This window comes from Varanus komodoensis, unplaced genomic scaffold, assembly GCF_004798865.1.
Source record: "Varanus komodoensis strain SLA01 unplaced genomic scaffold, ASM479886v1 scaffold57, whole genome shotgun sequence".
Classification (NCBI taxonomy): Eukaryota; Metazoa; Chordata; class Lepidosauria; order Squamata; family Varanidae; genus Varanus; species Varanus komodoensis.
The window spans coordinates 3,609,118-3,626,399 of NW_025336182.1; the positions used below are offsets into that span (position 1 = coordinate 3,609,118).

The window sequence follows — 17,282 nt, forward strand, 5'->3', positions numbered from 1 at the left end:
TCCCATGAGCCGCAACAGGCCTGGTGGCTGGAATTTCTCGTGCCCTACCCTCAGGTACTTTCCAGCTGCCGAGAAAAAGGCAAAATATTCCCAATCCTCATTTCATGTCTAGGGAAAAACCAGTCAGATAGTTGATGAGATATTCTTCACGGCCCGTTTACTTTTCTTCTTTCCCTTTCTGAAGTGCTCACGGGTGAACAGATGCGATACTTGGGCTTTTAATCAAGACCCAAATAAGTGTGTTTATTGCTTTACAACAATGGAAAAAGGGGGAGGAAATCCTTTACAAAACACACACAAGCACAATCGCTCTCCAAAATGGTCAGCCTGAAACCGAAACCGAAACCGACAGGTGAGACGGCCAGCAGCCGAAACATAACATGCGAAGTACTTGTGTGAAGGCGGCTCCGAGAATGAGAGCACCATTCCGGAGCAGGGTTTCTTCTCCTAGCCTCTCGGGGCGGAAGGGAAGAGGCCCGTGCCCTGGAAAGAGACGTACGCACATGCATCTTACAGCAGGCGCCCCCGGCACTCGATGGCTCCACAGCAGCACAGCAGCTCCTTGCCTTCCACGCTGCCCACTTCGTAGTTGTAGTCCCACGTGAGCTCCGTGCCGGCCCGGATCCTCCTGCAAAGAGCGCGCAGAGACGGGTCACGCAACTGGCTACAGCCACGCTCAAAACGTCCTTCGGGGTGTTCGAGGAGGAAAGCCACAGCTTCGAACCCCAAAGGGTTCGTGAGAGCCAGTCTGGTGTAGTGGTTAAGAGCCTGGGACTGGGACTCGGACGATCCGGGTTCAAGTCTCCGCTCGGCCATGGAGCCAACTGGGTGACTTTGGGCCAGTCACAGACTCTCGGCCCAACCTACCTCACAGGGTTGTTGTGGGGATAAGATGGAGGAGGAGAATGATGTAAGCTGCCTTGAGCCCTTTGTAGGAAAAAGGCAGGATATAAAGCATAAAGCATAAAAATGTTTTAATAAATAAATAAATAAATAAATAAATAAATAAATAAATTGCAATAAAAATAAATAAATCAAAATAAAGGGTTCGTGACTGGAAGCGAGGCTCACGGCGCTACAGGAGAAAACCAGGTGCCCGTGCAGCGCAAGGGAGAAGAGGAGCGGACTCTGCAACTGAAAATACGTCTGGCCGCGTGAGGCCTTCCGTAAGAACCACATCGTAAAACCCCATGTGGTGATCAAGGTGATGTCTGCAGGACAACACCACACACATGATAAAAATGGCTATGACGACACAACCAGTAGAGAGAGCAGCAGCAGAAAACCCCCAGGAGGCGGCAAGGGGCCGCAACGCAAGGAGAAAACCTGGCCCAGGCCGGCTCCGCCACCGCTCGCCTCCCGAGCCATCCTTGGGAAGGCCAGGCGGGAGCAGCAGCTTCTCGGGGCTGCCCCAGACCCCACCGGAGGTGCCCCGGCTGCCCCGGAGGGCGATTTTCTCCCCCAGGGCAGGCTGCTTCAGAAACGGCCCGCTCTCTTGCGGCCACGACAGGTGGGCAAACGACAAGGACCCCGCTCCTCTCAAGGGTGGGTCCCTGACAGAAACATGAACGTAGCCGGTGAAGCCAGGGCACAGGGAGGAAGGGGCTTTCCTTCGGAAGTCCTTGCGGCCTGGCCCACGACCTGCCAAACTTTGCAGCTACGCAAGACTCTACTGGAGCCGCTCCTCCATTTCCTTTCTTTCTCCCCGTCCCGTCCGGACTATAAGCCTAGACGGTTTTTATATGCTGAATTTTTTATTGTATTTATTTATTTAAAACATTTCTATGCCGCCCCCATCACAACAAAGCCTTGGGGCAGCTCACAAAAAATACAAAAAAAAAAAAAAAAGAATTTAAAACACCCCGGTGCATTCTCGGCTAATTTAAAATCCTAATAAATACAATAATTTAGCAATTAAAATAAGTTTCAAATAAAAAGGTCTTAGCCTGGTGCCGAAAAACAAAACAAAACAAAAAAAAACTTGGGCCGGGGAGCGGGTTCTGGTGGCTGGAGCGCAGGATATAGATGCTCTCGGTAAAGCAGCAGGTGCCTTCAGACCTGTGCCTTTCTCCCTCTGCCAGCTCGACCTGTTCCAGGGGAGCAGGGGGAGCTCCCCCCAGGGAAAGGGGCAGGGCGTGCAGGCCGAGGAACGCGGCGCAGGGAACTCCCCTCCCTGCGGGGCGCGACGCTTACTTGCTGGCGAAGAAGGCGACCCAGGGGAAGCGGAGGTCGTGCGTATCCACAAAGACGTTCTGCACGAAGAGGTTGGGGCTGCAACTGTGCTGCAAGGAAGAACGGCAGCGGGGGGGGGGGCGTTACTCCAGAAAGGGGTCAGGGAGAGCACAGCTGGGCCCAGCCGCAGAGGGGGTCCGGCCGGCCAGGTGGTAACGGGGCCCTCAGGCGGGGGGGGGGGGGGGCTTACGTTGAGGTAGCGGCCCAGGTTCCCCTCCAGCTTGGCGTCGATGATGTAGCAGGACTCCTCGCCGTCATAGAACTGCCGCGTGTTCCGGCGGACGGGCATGTTCTCCCCGGAAGCCAGGTTGGTGGACTTGATGGCGATGCCGTGCGTGGACTTCAGGGCGAACCCGCGCGTGGACTTCACCGCCACCTGCCGCTTGACGGGCCCTGCCGAAGAAGCAGTCGGGACGGTCTGTCGGGCGAACGCGGGTCAAGAGCCCCGGCACGCCTGGGCAGCCCCCGGCTGAGGAAGGCCGCCTTCGGCCGCAGACGCTCAGCCCAGCCAAGGTCGGCGGAAGCCGGCACACCCACGCGGGCGCGGGCGTTCACCTAGTCCGGAAGGCGAATTCTTCTTCCCGTCCGCAGCAGGCTCTTCCTCGGACCCGGAGGAAATGGTCTGGATGTCGTCACTGTCGTTGGCGTTCCCCTGGGCCTGCCCTGACGCAGCCTGCCCGTTGTCGCCCTCGCTGTCCGTGCTGCTCGAGAGCATCAGCACATCCTGCCCAAGGCGGAGAGGGAGAGGGAGAGAAGACTGCTCTGTCTCTCTGCTTCCCCAGCACCCATTTCTCAAGCCGAAAAATCTGCCCCCTGCTCGACCTTGCACTGCCGGAAGGTGCGGCCTTTTCGCCGGTGGCACCAAAATGGTGGAATATCTTCCAGCGGCAGGGGGAATTGCCCGTCTTCCCCTAAACTATTTATTTAAACGAAGGCTTAAGAGGAGTGCGGAAAACGACATCTGGCTGCTCAAGCACACCATTTAAGGCAGGAGTAATCTGCTACCTTCTCTAAAGCATCCAATTATTTTTCTGCCGCCGCTGCCGCAAGAGCTTACGTCTGCAGGGCTGGCGACGTGCTGCTCGGCCTGCCTTCGGCTCTGATGCATGGAGGTCTTGCTGAGCGGCCGACGGATCCCTTCAGGTCTCACCGGATTTGGGTCGTAGCCGTACAGTTTGCTCGTGCCACACGCTCTGGGGAATGACAAGAGGAAAGAGGCAGGGCTAGCCGGGGGGAGGGGGGGTCTCTCCAACGCCTCCCGTGCACTGGAAAACATTCTTTGTTGTGCCGACGGACAGTTTAAACAGCGAGAGGGGACAAAGCACAGGCAAAAACCTCTCAAAAGATCTATTAATACAACACGCAACAATCAAAGGCATTCAATATTTAACTAGGTGCCATGATTGGGCTGGAGCTGGCTCTGTGGTGACGTTCTAGGGACATTGTTTGTGGCTTGGGAAGCAAGACTTGATCCTTCTACAAGAAATGAATCAGAATATTCTTCTATCCATACAGAAGGGGAAAGAAGAGAAGAAACCCTTCTCTCCCGACAGGATACACAAGCAGTTCTTGGCAGTACTTGCTAACTTTTTAGCAGATGAGGCAGGATATAACAGATCATAAAGAAGAATAATTAACTAATAACAAATAAAAGGTGGCTGGACATTCCAAAGTGGAAAAAGATTAGCAGCAGGTTTACACCCAGTTCTCTCCATGGCATAAGCCAGGCCTAATTTTTCTGTAGAAGGGCACAACAGAAGGAAGAGACTTACGACAGGGGTTTGCCATGCTCTTCAGATTCCTGTATGAAAGACAGAAAGAGCAGGAATTTTAAGTGCCTGGTCTTATTTTCCTGCTTCACTCTCCCCACATTTTCCCACCAGTGGATATGACAAATAGGGCTGGCAGACGAAACAATGCAGCACAATTAAATACCCTTTCAAGTCGGCCTGCGTGCATAACACTGTATCATTTCTTTACAAAGCCAAAGTTTGAGGCAGTTTGCAAAGATTAAAACCATAAAAAGATGATAGGGTGACACAATCTAACTCCACTCAGACTTGAAAGAGAGGTCCACTCTGCATGGTTATCACTGTCTCGGAGCGCCCAAGGATCTTTCCTAAACACAAGCGGGTGCTTAACAAAGAGCAACCAATGTGTTTGGAAAGTCTGCTTTCAGCCGGCTTCATTCCCACGGCGAGATCACGTGCACAGCCCTGCGAGCCCGTTCTATCACGCGGGTGCAGAACTTCCCTCAGCGGGAGCAAAATGCCAGCTTGGGCCGCTCCTGGGGGCCGCATGTCCAGTGGTGCCACAGGCAATGGGGGGAACCCCAAACCCCCAAGGCTCCTCCTCCGAGCTGAGAGACTGACCCTCGGAGGAGGGAACGGCCTGAGTCCAGGGCTCCGAGGCCTCTGCAGCCGGGGAAAGGGGCAGGGGAGGCTAGGGAACCCCCGGAAAGTCGGCTGGGGGTGAGAGTCCCAAGGGGCGGCGAAGGCTCTCCCCACAGACCGTACCTCCTTCTTCTTCACCTTCAGGTCCGCGTCCAGGCCGAACGCCTCCTTCCCAGGGCGCCCGCCCTTCTCGCTGTCCGCAGGCTCGGCCTTGGCTGGCTTCCCCTCGGCGCCCTCGTGCATCCGGAAGGAGGAGCGGCTGTCGTTGTCCTGGTAGCCGTCGGCCATGGTGTTGGAGCTCAGCCAGGAGGCCACCTTGTTCTTGGAGGTCTCCTCGGAGAGCGGGGGCTTGCAGGGGGCCACCTCCTCGTGGCTGACCTGCCGCGTCAGGCCCGAGTCCTTGGAGGCCGTCTCCGAGACCCCGTTCTCCCGCTGGCCCCGGGTCTGGCGACGGGTGGCGTAGCTGCGCCACACCGAGCTGGTGCTGAAGTCCTCGTCCTTGCAAAAGTTGTCGTCGGAGCTGTCCTCGTTGGACTCCTCGGGGTCCTCCGAGCCGGAGTTCTCGTCCTCGTCCTCCTTCAGGTTGACGCCGCTGCTGTCCGAGGAGCACTTGGCCTCGCTCTCGTAGCCCTCCTTCGAGTTCTCCACGCTCTCGATGTGGTCCAGGTTGGCGAAGTACTCGTCCCCCATCTCCAAGCCCTCCTTGTCAGCAAAGTCATCTGTCAGGATTTTGCCTGTGGGGTCAAAAAGGGGGCCAGGTTGCAGGAGGCCCGGCGCTGCTCCCAGCTGCGAACCGAGCGGCCGGCTGGCCGCTGCAGGAGAGGAGAGGAGCGCGAGCCGGGAGGCCCAGGGACGAGGTGCGCGGACGTCACCCTCGGGGAGCGCTTGGGCCTGCAGGGCAGAGCCACGGGGGCTGCACCCCTGCCCCCCAGAATGAGCCTCACAACGGGGGCGGGCGGCCTGGCTGTCCACAACGGGCAGAGCAGACAGAGCTGCCAGCTGCTCTGTTGGCCCTTCCCTGTCGGAGGGAACACCCACAAGAAGGCCCGGCGCCTGGTTTTATCCCTTCATTCTTCCTCCCTCCCAATCCCCGTTTCCTTTGGCGCGACTTCTTTCGAACCGTCAGCCGGAGGGCAGGGGCGGCCACGGAAATTTCCGCAGGCGAATCTGGGTGGGGAGCTGGGCGAAGGAGGCGCTCAGCCGCTCAGCCACGATTCCGCCCACAAGCCGGGACCTGCCCCCCCCCCGCCCCAGATGCCGATGCAGGCGAGGGGAAGCTGGCCGGTCGGCCGGCCGCTGGCCCGGGGGCCGCGCACCTGCGTAGATGCAGACGAAGGAGCCCTTGGCGATGTCGTCCAGGCAGCGGATGCCCCAGCCCTTGTTCTGCGTCTTGAAGAGCTGCAGCCGCACCTGCAGGCCGTGCTGCACCAGGCGGTTCGTGCACATGTCCGTGTTGCACCGGCACCGCTTGTTGCACTCGTACACCCTGGGAGGGAGGGGGCGGTGAGGGGGCGGCGGGGGCAACCCGGACCGCCGGCACTCTCCCCGGCCGCCCCCTCCCCGGGCTAGAGCTGCCCGGCCCCGCCAACTGCCCCCCGGGACGGCTCCCGGCCCCCCTCCCCAGACACGCTCGGGGGAAGCTTGTTCCGCGGGCCGAGCGAGGGCCTCCCCTTTCGGCACGTTGAATTCCTGGCCGGCTGCTCTACCCAGAAAATGGCACTCAGAGCCGCCTGCAACTGCCAATCGATAAAGCGGCTGCTGATTAACGCAAGAGGAAGAGCAAACGCATCAAAGACTCCGTTAAAAATAGAGCGGGGCAGGAACCGGGCTCGCTCGCATGTGCCAAACACCAGCTTACAGAGAAGCGTCCCTGCCTGCCTGCCTGCCTGCCCTTCCCAGCACGGCCCCTTCCCCACACAAGGGCTGGGGGAGCAGGCCGAGGCGATGCCACAGAAGCGGCACGGCAGCAGGAGCCAAAGCCACCGTCCTCCCGGGGGTGCCCGGGGCAGGGGGGCTCCATCCCAGGCTCCTGGGCCCCATGGACAAACGGAACCCTGCTGGACCGGAGCCACGTCAGCGGGGCCCCTCCAGTTCAGCCCCCGTGCGCTGCAGCAGCCCAGCAGGGGTGTCCAGGCAGGCTGCCGGCAGGGCACAACGGAAACAGCCCGGGCAATGGGGGGGGCTCTGAACCTCTGCCCCCCCTCATTTCACAGCCACCGGCCAGCCACCGGCAGACAGCACACAAAAGCACCTGGCCTTGTTCAGGCGAGGCAGGGGGATGCCCCCAGGGGTTTTGGACTCCAAGTCCCACCAGCCCCAGCCGGCACGGTCACCGGCCACGGAAGTGGGGTCTGCGCACCGGGAGGGCACCAGACCAGCCAAGCCGCTCACGGCCACGTTTGCAGGCGGGAGTCGGGACGACCCGCACCAGCACCACGCAAACAGCCCTGCTGCCCCCAGCCGTGGGCCTGCCCCCCCCCCCCGGCTTACCCTGTGGGGAGGCACTCCTCCAGCCGCTTGTACTGGTACCCGGAATTGGGGTTGCTCTGCCCCCCGGGGGTGCAGGCCGTGGCCTGGATGGTCAGCTGGTGGCAGGCGCATTTGGACCTTTCGGAGGAAGCGCAACACACGGTTAGGACGGGGGGGGGGGCAGCAGGGCCATGCAGCGCCGCGAGGGGGCCCGGGGGGCTCGCGTCTCCCAGCCCGGCCGTGAGCTCCACTCAGCCCTTCTGAGCACTCGGAGTCGATGAAAGCTGGAGGGCGTGGGGGAGCCCGGAAGAGGTGAGCGCACCACAGGCCGTGGCCGCAGCAGCCGTTCTGCCTAGAGCATGCCACTTGTGCCCCCCCGGGCCCCCCCGCCCAGGCTGAACGCTCCCCTCTCCCCCCAAGGAGAGCCTCGCGCTCATCGCTCCTTCGCCACCACGGCTAGCGGCCAAGAGAGAATTGATCTGCGGCGGCTGGAGAGCCGAGGGCCAAAAGGGCCGTTAGATTAACTACATATTGCCTGGTCTGGGATGCACCTTCCTTGAGCACAGAAGCGATGAGCCCGTCGCCTGCGAGGGGCGGCTGGAGCACAGCGCCCCCCCTTCCGAACCAAGGGCCAGGCTGGTTGGGAAGGACGGAACGGCCGTCGGACAAGCCCGGGGGCCCCAGGGAGGGGAGGCTGGCTGGCTGCCTGCCGGAAGAGCGGGCCGGCCGTGGCCCCCGTGCTCGGCCTGTGCGCGGCGGGGGGGGGGGGGGGGGGGGGGGGGGGGGGGGGGGGGGCGTGCGGCCGGCTCACTTGTCCCTGCAGCCGTCCTCGCAGTCGCAGCCCACCAGGAACTCCCAGCTGGTGTTGATGTAGACGCCCTTGCCGGGGATGCGCTCCTTGCTGTAGGCCACCTGGGGCGGGGGCGTGCTGTCGATCTCGTTGACGCAGGACAGCGGGACGTCCTCCTTGCCCTTGGTGATGTCGACGATGTAGTAGAAGGGCTTGTAGGGCTGGAACTTGCGGTCCACCAGCACGTAGGGGTCCAGGCAGAACATCTCCAGGAAGAGGAAGTTGCAGTCCGTCTCGAAGAGGTAGCGCTCGATCTCCGCCATGCTGCGCAGGCACAGGCCGCAGGGCGTCTTGTAGACCACGTGGAAGCCCGTCTTGCGGTTGATGCGCCGGCGCGCCGTCATGCGCCGGAAGTCGTACAGCAGCGGGACGAGCAGCGGGTTCTTGCTGCGGTACTGGTGCGGGAGATAGGGGCGCACGCGGGAGAGGCAGGCCGCGCTGCAGACGTGGGGCAGGTAGAAGAGCTTCTCCACGGGGGCCCGGTAGGAGGGCTCGCTGGGCACCCGGTCCAGCATGCCGTGGAAGGGCTGGCCAGAGCCCCCCGCCGGCTGCGTCCCCGAGAACCTGTGCGCGGGCGAGACGGGCGGCGGGTGAAGGGGGCGGGACTCGCCGGCACACACGACTGCTGCCGACGGCTCCCCCGAGGCGGCCTCCGCTCCTGCCCCCGGCCTCGGCCGAGGTCCAACGAGACTGCTCGGCGCTGGGTGGACGGGCCTCCCCCTTGAGGGGCCCCTCCTTCAGACTTCCCAAAGTGTGCTGAGACCACCCTCTTGAGGGCGGGCGGGGTCTCGTTTCGGCTCCAGAACCAGCAGCTTGCGGTCCTGGGCATCCAACCAAGAGCAGATGGGCTGTGCGGGGGGGGGGGGGTTCTGCTGGCCGTGCGGCTGGGGGCTGCTGGAGCGCACCCAGAAGTGGCCACTCACCGGAACTGCTGGGTCACCCCTGTCCGCCCGGCGGGAGGCGTTTCGCTCTGGACGGGGGAGGAGGGCGAGGAGGGTCCCGAGCCCGCTGAGCCGGGGCGCAGGAACGACGTGCTCTTCTTGGCCACCTGCTGCTTCTTGGCCTGCGCAAGCTGGCTGTCAGGGCTCCTGCGCAAGGGAAGGAAGCGGGAGGGGCATCAAGCGGGGGCAGCTGGAACTGCCTCGCTGGGAGCAGCTCATTTGCTCGCCTTGCCCTCTGGCCTGGCCAGACAAGGGAGGGGGGAGGGGAGGGGAGGGGAGGGGAGGGGGAGACGCCACGGCTGCCCTTCCCTCCACTCCGGCCCCATGAGCGAGCAGGCGAGTGAGTGCGGGGGCCGCTAGGAGGAAGAGGAGCAGTCCTCTTCAGCGCTCACGGTTGGTGCAGCGAGGGAGAAGGTGCCCCTGAAGGCGTCCTGCCCCAGGGCCCTCTGGACCCCAGCGTCCCACGCCCCGGCCCTCCCCTCGGCAAAGGGCTCCCACGACTCACTCCACGTCCACGAACTGTGGCGAAACGGGCTGGGACGTGGCCGCCGGCGTCGGGGGCTGCTCGGCGGGCTTGAACTGCTGCGGGCTGGCCACCGTCAAGTCGTGAGTGTACTGGACCACCGGCCCTTTGCTGCGCACGGCCCCTGGCGGGAAAGGAGCAGGAAGGTTACATGTGCCCCACGAAAGGACAAGGTGGGTTAACACGGGAGGAGTTTCCAAGCAGGGGGAGCTCGGTGTAACCCCGACACCATCCTCCCAAGGCAGCCGCGGCACGGCCACCCTCCTGCTAGGCCTGGGCTTCCCCCAGGGTGGTTCTGAAGATGAAAGGTGTGGGGGAGAACGCGCCGAAAGGGAGGGCAGAATGGAAAGAGGCACAAGGAGCAACTCCAGCCGGAGCCCTGGGTGCTTGTCGGGCTCCCACAAGGCGACCCGAGGTCGAAGGGCCACACTGCTCCGCGGTGTGGGCTCTGGAGAGCCTGGAACACAGAACTTTTACGGGGAACTTCAGTCGGAGAAAAGAACACCCGTCCGCCCGCTTCAGCCCTCCGAGTGAAGTCTCCCGTGCGCTTCCCCGCCTTCCCAAGGCCTGGCGGTGGGGCCGGCAGCGGAGGGGAGCTACGGCGTACCAACATTGGGCCGAGTCCTCGTCTGCCCCGCTTGTTTCTTCTCCTGGGTGGAGGCCGTGGAGGTCTTCATGCTGAACATGGGCTCCAGGCGGGTGGAGCCCCGGTAGATCCACTCACAGCGCTTGTCGTCCTGGGGAAGCGGCAAGGACGGGCCGACGCTCAGCCGGAGGAAAGGACGGGACGCTGTCCCACGCACGAGCCGTGGAGCAGCAGCCATGCCGGGCTCCTGCTGCCGACCGCCCTCTTCTCGGGGACGCCCGTGCCGCGCAAGTCCCGCGTGGCCAAGCGCCGGCCCCGAGGGCATCGCCAGGCCTTACCAGGAAGAGGATTTTGACGAGGCTCCCGTCCACTTCCTCCACCCGGGACCGCCACCAGGTGCCCTCCCACTCCGTCTTGATTTGCTGGCCGCTCTTGAGCAGGACCATCGGCCGGTTCGGGTAGGCTGTGACGTACTCCTCGATGAAGTCCCGGCACGAGATGTCTTCGATGTCCTCCCAGGACTTCTTGACTGCCCGAAGGAAGCAAGGCGGGGCGTGAGGTCGCCTTCCACGACCCTTTTCCTGGCCAAGGGGCTCCAAACAAGGGCAGTGGACCTTGCTCAGCTGAAAGGCTGGGTCCCACTTTCAGAGCAGCTCCCAGGGACCCATTCCGGCAGAGGGGGGCCGAATGCCAAGCGGCTGGGGCCAGAAGTGCACCCCCATATCCTATTGCAGTCGAAGGCCCCCACGACCATTAATTAAGCATTTAAGCTTCCGACAATGGGGGAACGTGGCACAGAAGCTGGGAAGCCACCAAAACGGGACATAGAAGCACCAACGCCCCAGCTTGGCCCTCCCGGAGAGCAGGGCGTGGCATCCGGGAATCTCTCTCTGCCCCCAGAACCAGCTGCTCTTTCCTGTCGAGATCGAAAAGGGCCGATGGGCAGGCCTGGGGGGGGGGCCAGGAGGCTGAGGGGGACTCACGCGGCCTGCAGATCAGATACAGCTCCGGCTGGACGACGTAGGACGCATAGCCGTCGTCAAAGAAGATGAGGAACCTGGAAGAGATGGTGCGAGTGAGAACACACCGCAGCAGCGGCTTTCCAAGGCATGCTCAGGACACGGCCTGGGGTGAAGCCGGCCCCAAAACACACATCGCACAACAGAGAACGCACCGCGAGGGTACCAACGCAGATGCAGACATCACTGTTCCTCCTGAGAAAAAGAGGGGGAAAGGAGGCCCATTCCACCAGCCCCGCTGACGCGCTCGCTGCTTTCCTCCTCCCTCCCCAGCCATCTTTTCTCTTCCTTCATGTGCTGTACCTTCTTGGACAGCTGACCTGTCGTTTTGCGTGAAGGCGTGTGGCTAGGGCTGCTTTTGGATCAGGACAAAAAGCACTGCAAAAGCATTGGCAAACCAAGGATGGGATTCCCTGAACTCGGTCCCGGAATTCTGAAAGGATCTGAGGGAGAGCCAAGGAGGGGGGGCTTGTGTACAGGCCCCCATGAAATCAGGTGGGGAGCCCTTAACTCTGCTTCACCTCCATCACACGACAGCGATGGCTTAACGTGATGGGGCGGGTTTTCTCCTGGAAAGTCAATTTCTTACGAACAGCATGAACACGGATGCTGGAGGCAGGAGAAGATGGCCGTGCTCTTCCCTTGGCTTTCAGGGTGGCAAATGAATAAGCACCGTTCTCAAAACACAATCTGCGAGCGCAGGAAACCGCGGTGGGAAATCGCGGCCTTTGCCTAAGAAGCACGGCGGAGTTTGCCCAGACCTCATCTTGTTCTTGATGTTCGGCGTCTCGGCCACGATGCCGGCGTACAGCCACACCTGGTTCCCGTCCTTGTACTTGGCCACCACCCGGCTCCCGACGTGGAGCTTCTCCGCCGCCGGGTGGTAGTCATACGCAATGTGGTTGCCGGACAGCAAGCTCTTCCCTTTGTTGTCGAACTTCACCTTGTATTTTTTCCCCGGGCCTGAAAAAGGGACCGCCCGGGAGGGCAGCGGTCAGGGAGCGCCTCCAGGCGAGAAAGGGAGGCGGCCCTCCCACGATTCCCCAGTTTTGGGGCGGTCCATGGGCAGCAGGCAGGCCGGCCGGCCGAGGGTCCCCACACTCACCCACTGTCTGGATGGCTATCAGTGTGCCCTTGTGCCACGTCTTGGTCCGCTTCTTGCCCAGGACGCGGTCCCCCACGGCCAGGTCGCCATCCTGGGTGAGCTCGCAGCCGGGACTCACCTGCTGGGTTCCTGCGGGGGGAAAGCCAGTGAGGCGCACCCCCCAGAAAGGCCCGGCGTTCACGGGGCCGTCCATTTTCAGGGCCGCCATTAACGGGGGGCCAGTTGATGGCACGTAGCATCGAGCACAAGTGGCAATGAGGCCGTTACAAGAGGTGCCGTCGATATTCATGAAAAGGGAAGTCTTCGTGAGGCAGAAGAAGGATGCTAAAGGAGGGCCGAGCATCCCTGCGTAGGTGGGCGCAGCCCGCCTTCTTCCCCCAGGCAAACCTGGCTTGCCAAGCCATTACTGGTCTCGTCTCAGGGAGACCCACCTCGCTGGGAGTCCAGGCTGCTGGACTTTTTGTTAACTGCATCCATGAACTTCTGCACATCCTGGGCGGACTTCCTCATGGCAGCCATGGCTTCTCGGAGCTGCAAGGAGAGAGCGGGCGTTGGAAACTGCCTCAGCAAAAAGGGAAGACAAGAAAAGAAGATTCACGAGCAGAGCTGAACGCTCTAGTTTGCTTCACTGTTCCGAAAGGAAGAGCAGAAGCTGAGCCATGCTATCACGAAGCCTGGAAAAGGGGAGGGAGGACATGATCCACAGCTCCCAAATTCACAGGGGCAGCCGCTTCTCACCAAGGGCCCGACGGCAGGCCAGTCTGCCCGTCCCCACGGCAGCCGCAGAGAGAGCAGCTACGCCAGTGATCAGATGCATGGGGGAGAGAGGACTGGAATTAAGGAGCGCTTGCATCCATATATGCCCAGCCGCCCCTTGAGATCGGCGGGAGAGGCCCTTCTCCGGGAACCCTCCGTGAAAGAAATTAGGAGGGTGGGTACTCGGAGGAGGGCTTTCTCTGTGGTGGTGCCTGTTATGGAATGCGCTCCCCAGAGAGGTCCTCCTGGCGCCGTCATTATTTGTTTTTCGGCACCAGGCGAACACCTTTTTATTTAAGCGGCATTTTAACTGTTAATATTATTGGATTTTATCTGGCCAGGTCGGCTTATTTTATATTGTATTTTTGTATTTTAATCTAATGTTTATATTTTTTAATTTAAGATTATAATTATTTTAATTTATTGTTGTAAGCCGCCCTGAGGCTTCGGCGAATGGGGCGGCATAAAAATGTTTTAATAAATAAATAAGTAAGTAAGTAAGTAAGTAAGGCCGAGGTTTGGGGGTCCAAAGCTGAGCCCCCTGAGGCTCCAGGGGAGAGAAAGGAAACCATGCTTCTGCTAGAGATGAGCAGGCAGATCCCTCCAGCCCCAAGCCTCTGCTTCCGCTGACATATCCAGGGGTCCTACGAACGATCAAACCTAGGACATCGCAAGCAGGATAAAAAGTATTGCCACATCCAGGTGAAAGGTGCCAGCCGGGTCTACTCACCAGTGACTGGTCCTTGGCAATCTTGCTGCTTGCATCAGCTGCGAGTAAAGAGAGCGACACCAGCGTTAGGCGGGAGAAAGGCCCACGCCAACAGCACTCCTCCCGCAGTAACAGACGCACGTACTACTGGACGTATTCAAGCACCTCTCTGAGCTGTTTATATATCTGTGACAGTGCAAGACTAGGCGAGTTTAGATTTAAAAAGTCCTACCAGGTGGACTCTTTTCTATGTGGACATGCACAGAGCTGCACCTGAAGTGAATGACATGTTGTCATTACCTGCCACAGTCGTAACAGGTGGGTGTGATTTTGGAGGCCATCTAGTCCAACCACCCCGACCAATGCAGGAACTGTGGTGCTTTCAGGATTTTGGAGGCCATCTAGTCCAATCACCCCGACCAATGCAGGAACTGCAGTGCTTTCGGCCGCAGCATCCCCCGAGGACTGCTTGAATGCCTCCAGGGAGGGAGAGCCCGCACCCCGAGGCAGCCCAAACACTCTACCATTAGGAAGCTTCTGCTGAGATGCAGTGTCTCCCTATTACTAATCAAAATCATTAATATAGGACTAAAACGTTCATTCTGCGTAGAAACCACAGTTTTTCACATAGTGCACACAAAAATCCATCAGTCTAAAGTTTCCAGGCAGGCAGCCTGTTGCAGCAAGAGAAAGACCCACACACACCGCAAAGATCGAACTCATTGTGGTATATGCTTTTGCAGACTTCATCAGCCGTGTGATGTGTTGTCCAAAGTGGCAATGATTCTACACTGGTGGCCCACATTCTCCCGGAGGGACAAGCCTGACCGAGTCCCACCAAGTACGGGGAGGTGGAACAGGGCACCAGCCACGGTGCCATGCCTGGAAGTTGCACCCGGAAAGAACGGCCATGTTTGTTGAGTCACGCCGGCACCATCTCCTTCGAGCAGGTGCCACTGAAGCTGATCGAACAGTTAAAACTGAAAGGCTTGGCTGACAGCAACCAGCAAGAACAACGAGGCCCCGTCCGACCGCCTGTCTTTATCCACTGAGGCACAAGACCTTTTCAAAAAAATTCCTGGCCCAATCCAGCAAAGTCTGCTGTACCTACGCTGCTGCTTATGATGCATAAATGGCCCTGCTTGCTGGGGATGATGGGAAAGGACATCCAGAGCGTGCCAGGTTGGGGGAGACAGCTTTAGGCAGTCTCTGGATCCACATACGTAGCTTTTAACCCAGGAGACTCCTTTGCCTGAGATGCTTCCAGTTTGATCCTGATCTTGGATCTACTGGACGGCTCTTGTATTTTACCCAACGTTTCAGCATGAGTGGCCTCCGGGATGGGAAGGGGAGACTGACTGGCAGCCTGCACAGTTTGACAAGTGCAGTGAAGGTTGCTGGCCGGGGTGGAGAGGAGAACAGCACAGGATCAGGCCACCAGCACCGCCTGCCACATGGCTTAGCTGCCTCGCCCGGTGGAGACAGCATGCTGGGTCAGATGGGCACACAGCCAGGGACCCAACCTGAGTCGATGCTCATAACTTCGTCTTCATCCTCATCAGGGATCTCGATCACCTCCATGGGCTTGCTGGAGGCCTCCTCCTCCTCCGAGTCCGTCTCTCGGTACTCCAGCCCCAAGTTTGCATAGACATCTTTCACCAGCACCTCACATTTATCTACAGCTCTGCAGCATATAAAGCAAAAAAAAGAATTCCAAGTTTAAGTTTTGGAGACACCATTTCAGAGATTTCTACAGGCTGTAACTTAATTTTAACCCTCAAACCTGGCCTCATAATATGGTGCATGCAGGGGATAAAATACAGCCAGTTCTTTTGAAGGAGAAAATTTCAGTATTTATATCTTGAGACCAAGGACTCAAGCCCATGCATTTTTCGACAGACAGACCCTTGCAACTGCCAGCACTCCTTGGCCAGGAAGGTTGTGGGCTACACTATGGACTAGTAGCTTTGGGCGGGCATTGGTCCCAATCCTTGCTTACTTCACTGCATTGTCCAGGAGCTGGTCTACATGAGCTACTTCAGCCTCCTTCTGCTTCACACATTCCTCCAGCTGCTCCAGCTCCTGCTTCCGCTGTCTGATGCACTCTGATTTTTCCAGCTCTTCCTCAATTAACTGCTTGAGATCCTCCAGGGAGATGCCCAGCTCTTCCATGACCTCTCGCTGCAGCTCCACCATCTCTTGGGACTCTGCCATGGTGGCAGAAACTGAAGTAGTTCGAAAAGAAACAAATGTCAAACACACAGTACCCAAAACTTTGCAAATGCTGGCAACCTCTAGAATCTGAGAGAAGATATGTGCAGATCTAATTTTTAAGCAAGAAGACAAGCAAGCAGAAAGCTGCTGCATACTGAGTCAGATCTATTTAGCTCAGTAAACAGCTCAGCATTTCAGGCAGACCTATTTCCAAAACCTACCTGAAGATGCCAGAGACTGAACCTGGGCCATGCTGCATGCAGAGCAGGGGTTCTATTGCTTTGTTATGGCTCCTCCAAGCTACGGTAAATTGAGAAGGACATAAAACAATGTTTTGAAACCCTCCTTCCTCCACTGCAATTCCAGCCTCCCGGCCATGCAAGTCTTACAAGTCTCATTAAAGACTATGAAAACTCTACAGGTCACCATTCGTGATCAGATCTCATGTACCCCATGGGATCAGAGTAAGCATTCAACAGCCCCCCTACAGGTATGCTCCCCCACAAAGGGTCCAACAACTCCTTTCCACATTCGTGCTCCTTGCCCCCCACCCCACATCCACCCCACAGTTGCCTCTCTGGTCTTTTAAAAATATCTCTTCTTGTAAGCAGCCTGTGCCTCTATCCCTCCCACATCTCACAGCCCCATTTATCTTTTAGGCATGTAAAAGCTTTACCGGCAAACCTCTTTCCGAAAGAAATGCTGCCGCCATGCCCCCTTCAGCCGTCCCCAAAGGCTCTCTACCCTATCCGTCCCTCCGAGAGACCCCTCCCCAAGGCCGGACCCTTCCTCCTGTGCCGGCTCTTCGCCTCGACATCTGGCAATACCTTGACCCCTCAATCACAGCAGCCCTGGCCAAAGCGCCCTTCGCGCCTCGCCCTGAGAGGGGAGCATCCTCGAGAGAGGCAGCAGGCCTGACCCGCCAATCCCCGCAAGAGAGAGGCGCGCCCCGCATCCCGCCTCCCCCAGCAAGAGCATCGCCCCAGGCACGCCTCCCGCAGCTGCAGCCCCCTCCGCATGCGGCCCCTTCCCCCAAATCCCGCCCCAGGCACGCCACAGCCCCGCCCCCACCCCCCCCGCCGCCCCCGCCCCCCGATCCCCGCCTGGCCCCCTCCCCGCCACGCTCACCTCTCCCCCGGCGGGGGGGGAGGTATTTTGCCTGGAACCGACTCAGGCTGTCGGAGGGAAGCAGTTCAAGCAACACCGGAAACCCGCGCAACGTGCTTCCGTGGGCGGGGCCAGGGAACGGACCTTCCCCCGCCCCGCTCGGGAGCTTTGCGCATGCGCCTCTGGAAAACGAGGCGACAAGACGGCGCCCGCCCGCCTACTACGTACGCCTGTCTGGTCGGAGGCCGGCCTCGTTCTCCGTGCGCACGCGCACAACTAGGACGCTCGCTGGAGTGAGACTCCCCGCGACATTCTCTTGCATTAGGAGGGTAAGGTGCGCATGCGCCCCGCTCGGCGGGGGGGGGGGTTGTTTTTAAA

The 17,282-nt window shown here is 59.6% G+C and overlaps 1 protein-coding gene across 2 annotated transcripts; it reads right to left on the minus strand.

Moving 5' to 3' along the window:
- Positions 1 to 216: 216 nt before the first annotated feature.
- SETDB1 (SET domain bifurcated histone lysine methyltransferase 1) lies at positions 217 to 17,000 on the minus strand. Of its 2 annotated transcripts, XM_044449147.1 has the most exons (23): positions 16,926 to 17,000; positions 16,019 to 16,097; positions 15,583 to 15,808; positions 15,107 to 15,267; positions 13,605 to 13,642; positions 12,550 to 12,649; positions 12,119 to 12,247; positions 11,775 to 11,976; positions 10,978 to 11,051; positions 10,333 to 10,523; positions 10,016 to 10,145; positions 9,391 to 9,532; positions 8,868 to 9,032; positions 7,906 to 8,508; positions 7,116 to 7,232; positions 5,942 to 6,111; positions 4,749 to 5,359; positions 4,005 to 4,033; positions 3,290 to 3,425; positions 2,788 to 2,956; positions 2,423 to 2,625; positions 2,194 to 2,282; positions 217 to 628 (listed from the first exon to the last, which is right to left on the minus strand). In XM_044449147.1, exons 2-23 carry the CDS (start codon positions 16,047 to 16,049, stop codon positions 511 to 513), a joined length of 3,834 nt encoding a protein of 1,277 aa, XP_044305082.1. In that variant the 5' UTR covers positions 16,050 to 16,097; positions 16,926 to 17,000; the 3' UTR covers positions 217 to 510. The 2 variants fall into 2 exon arrangements, with proteins under 2 accessions (XP_044305082.1, XP_044305083.1); XM_044449148.1 differs by lacking the exon at positions 16,019 to 16,097 and having other exon boundaries at positions 16,926 to 16,958.
- Positions 17,001 to 17,282: the final 282 nt, after the last annotated feature.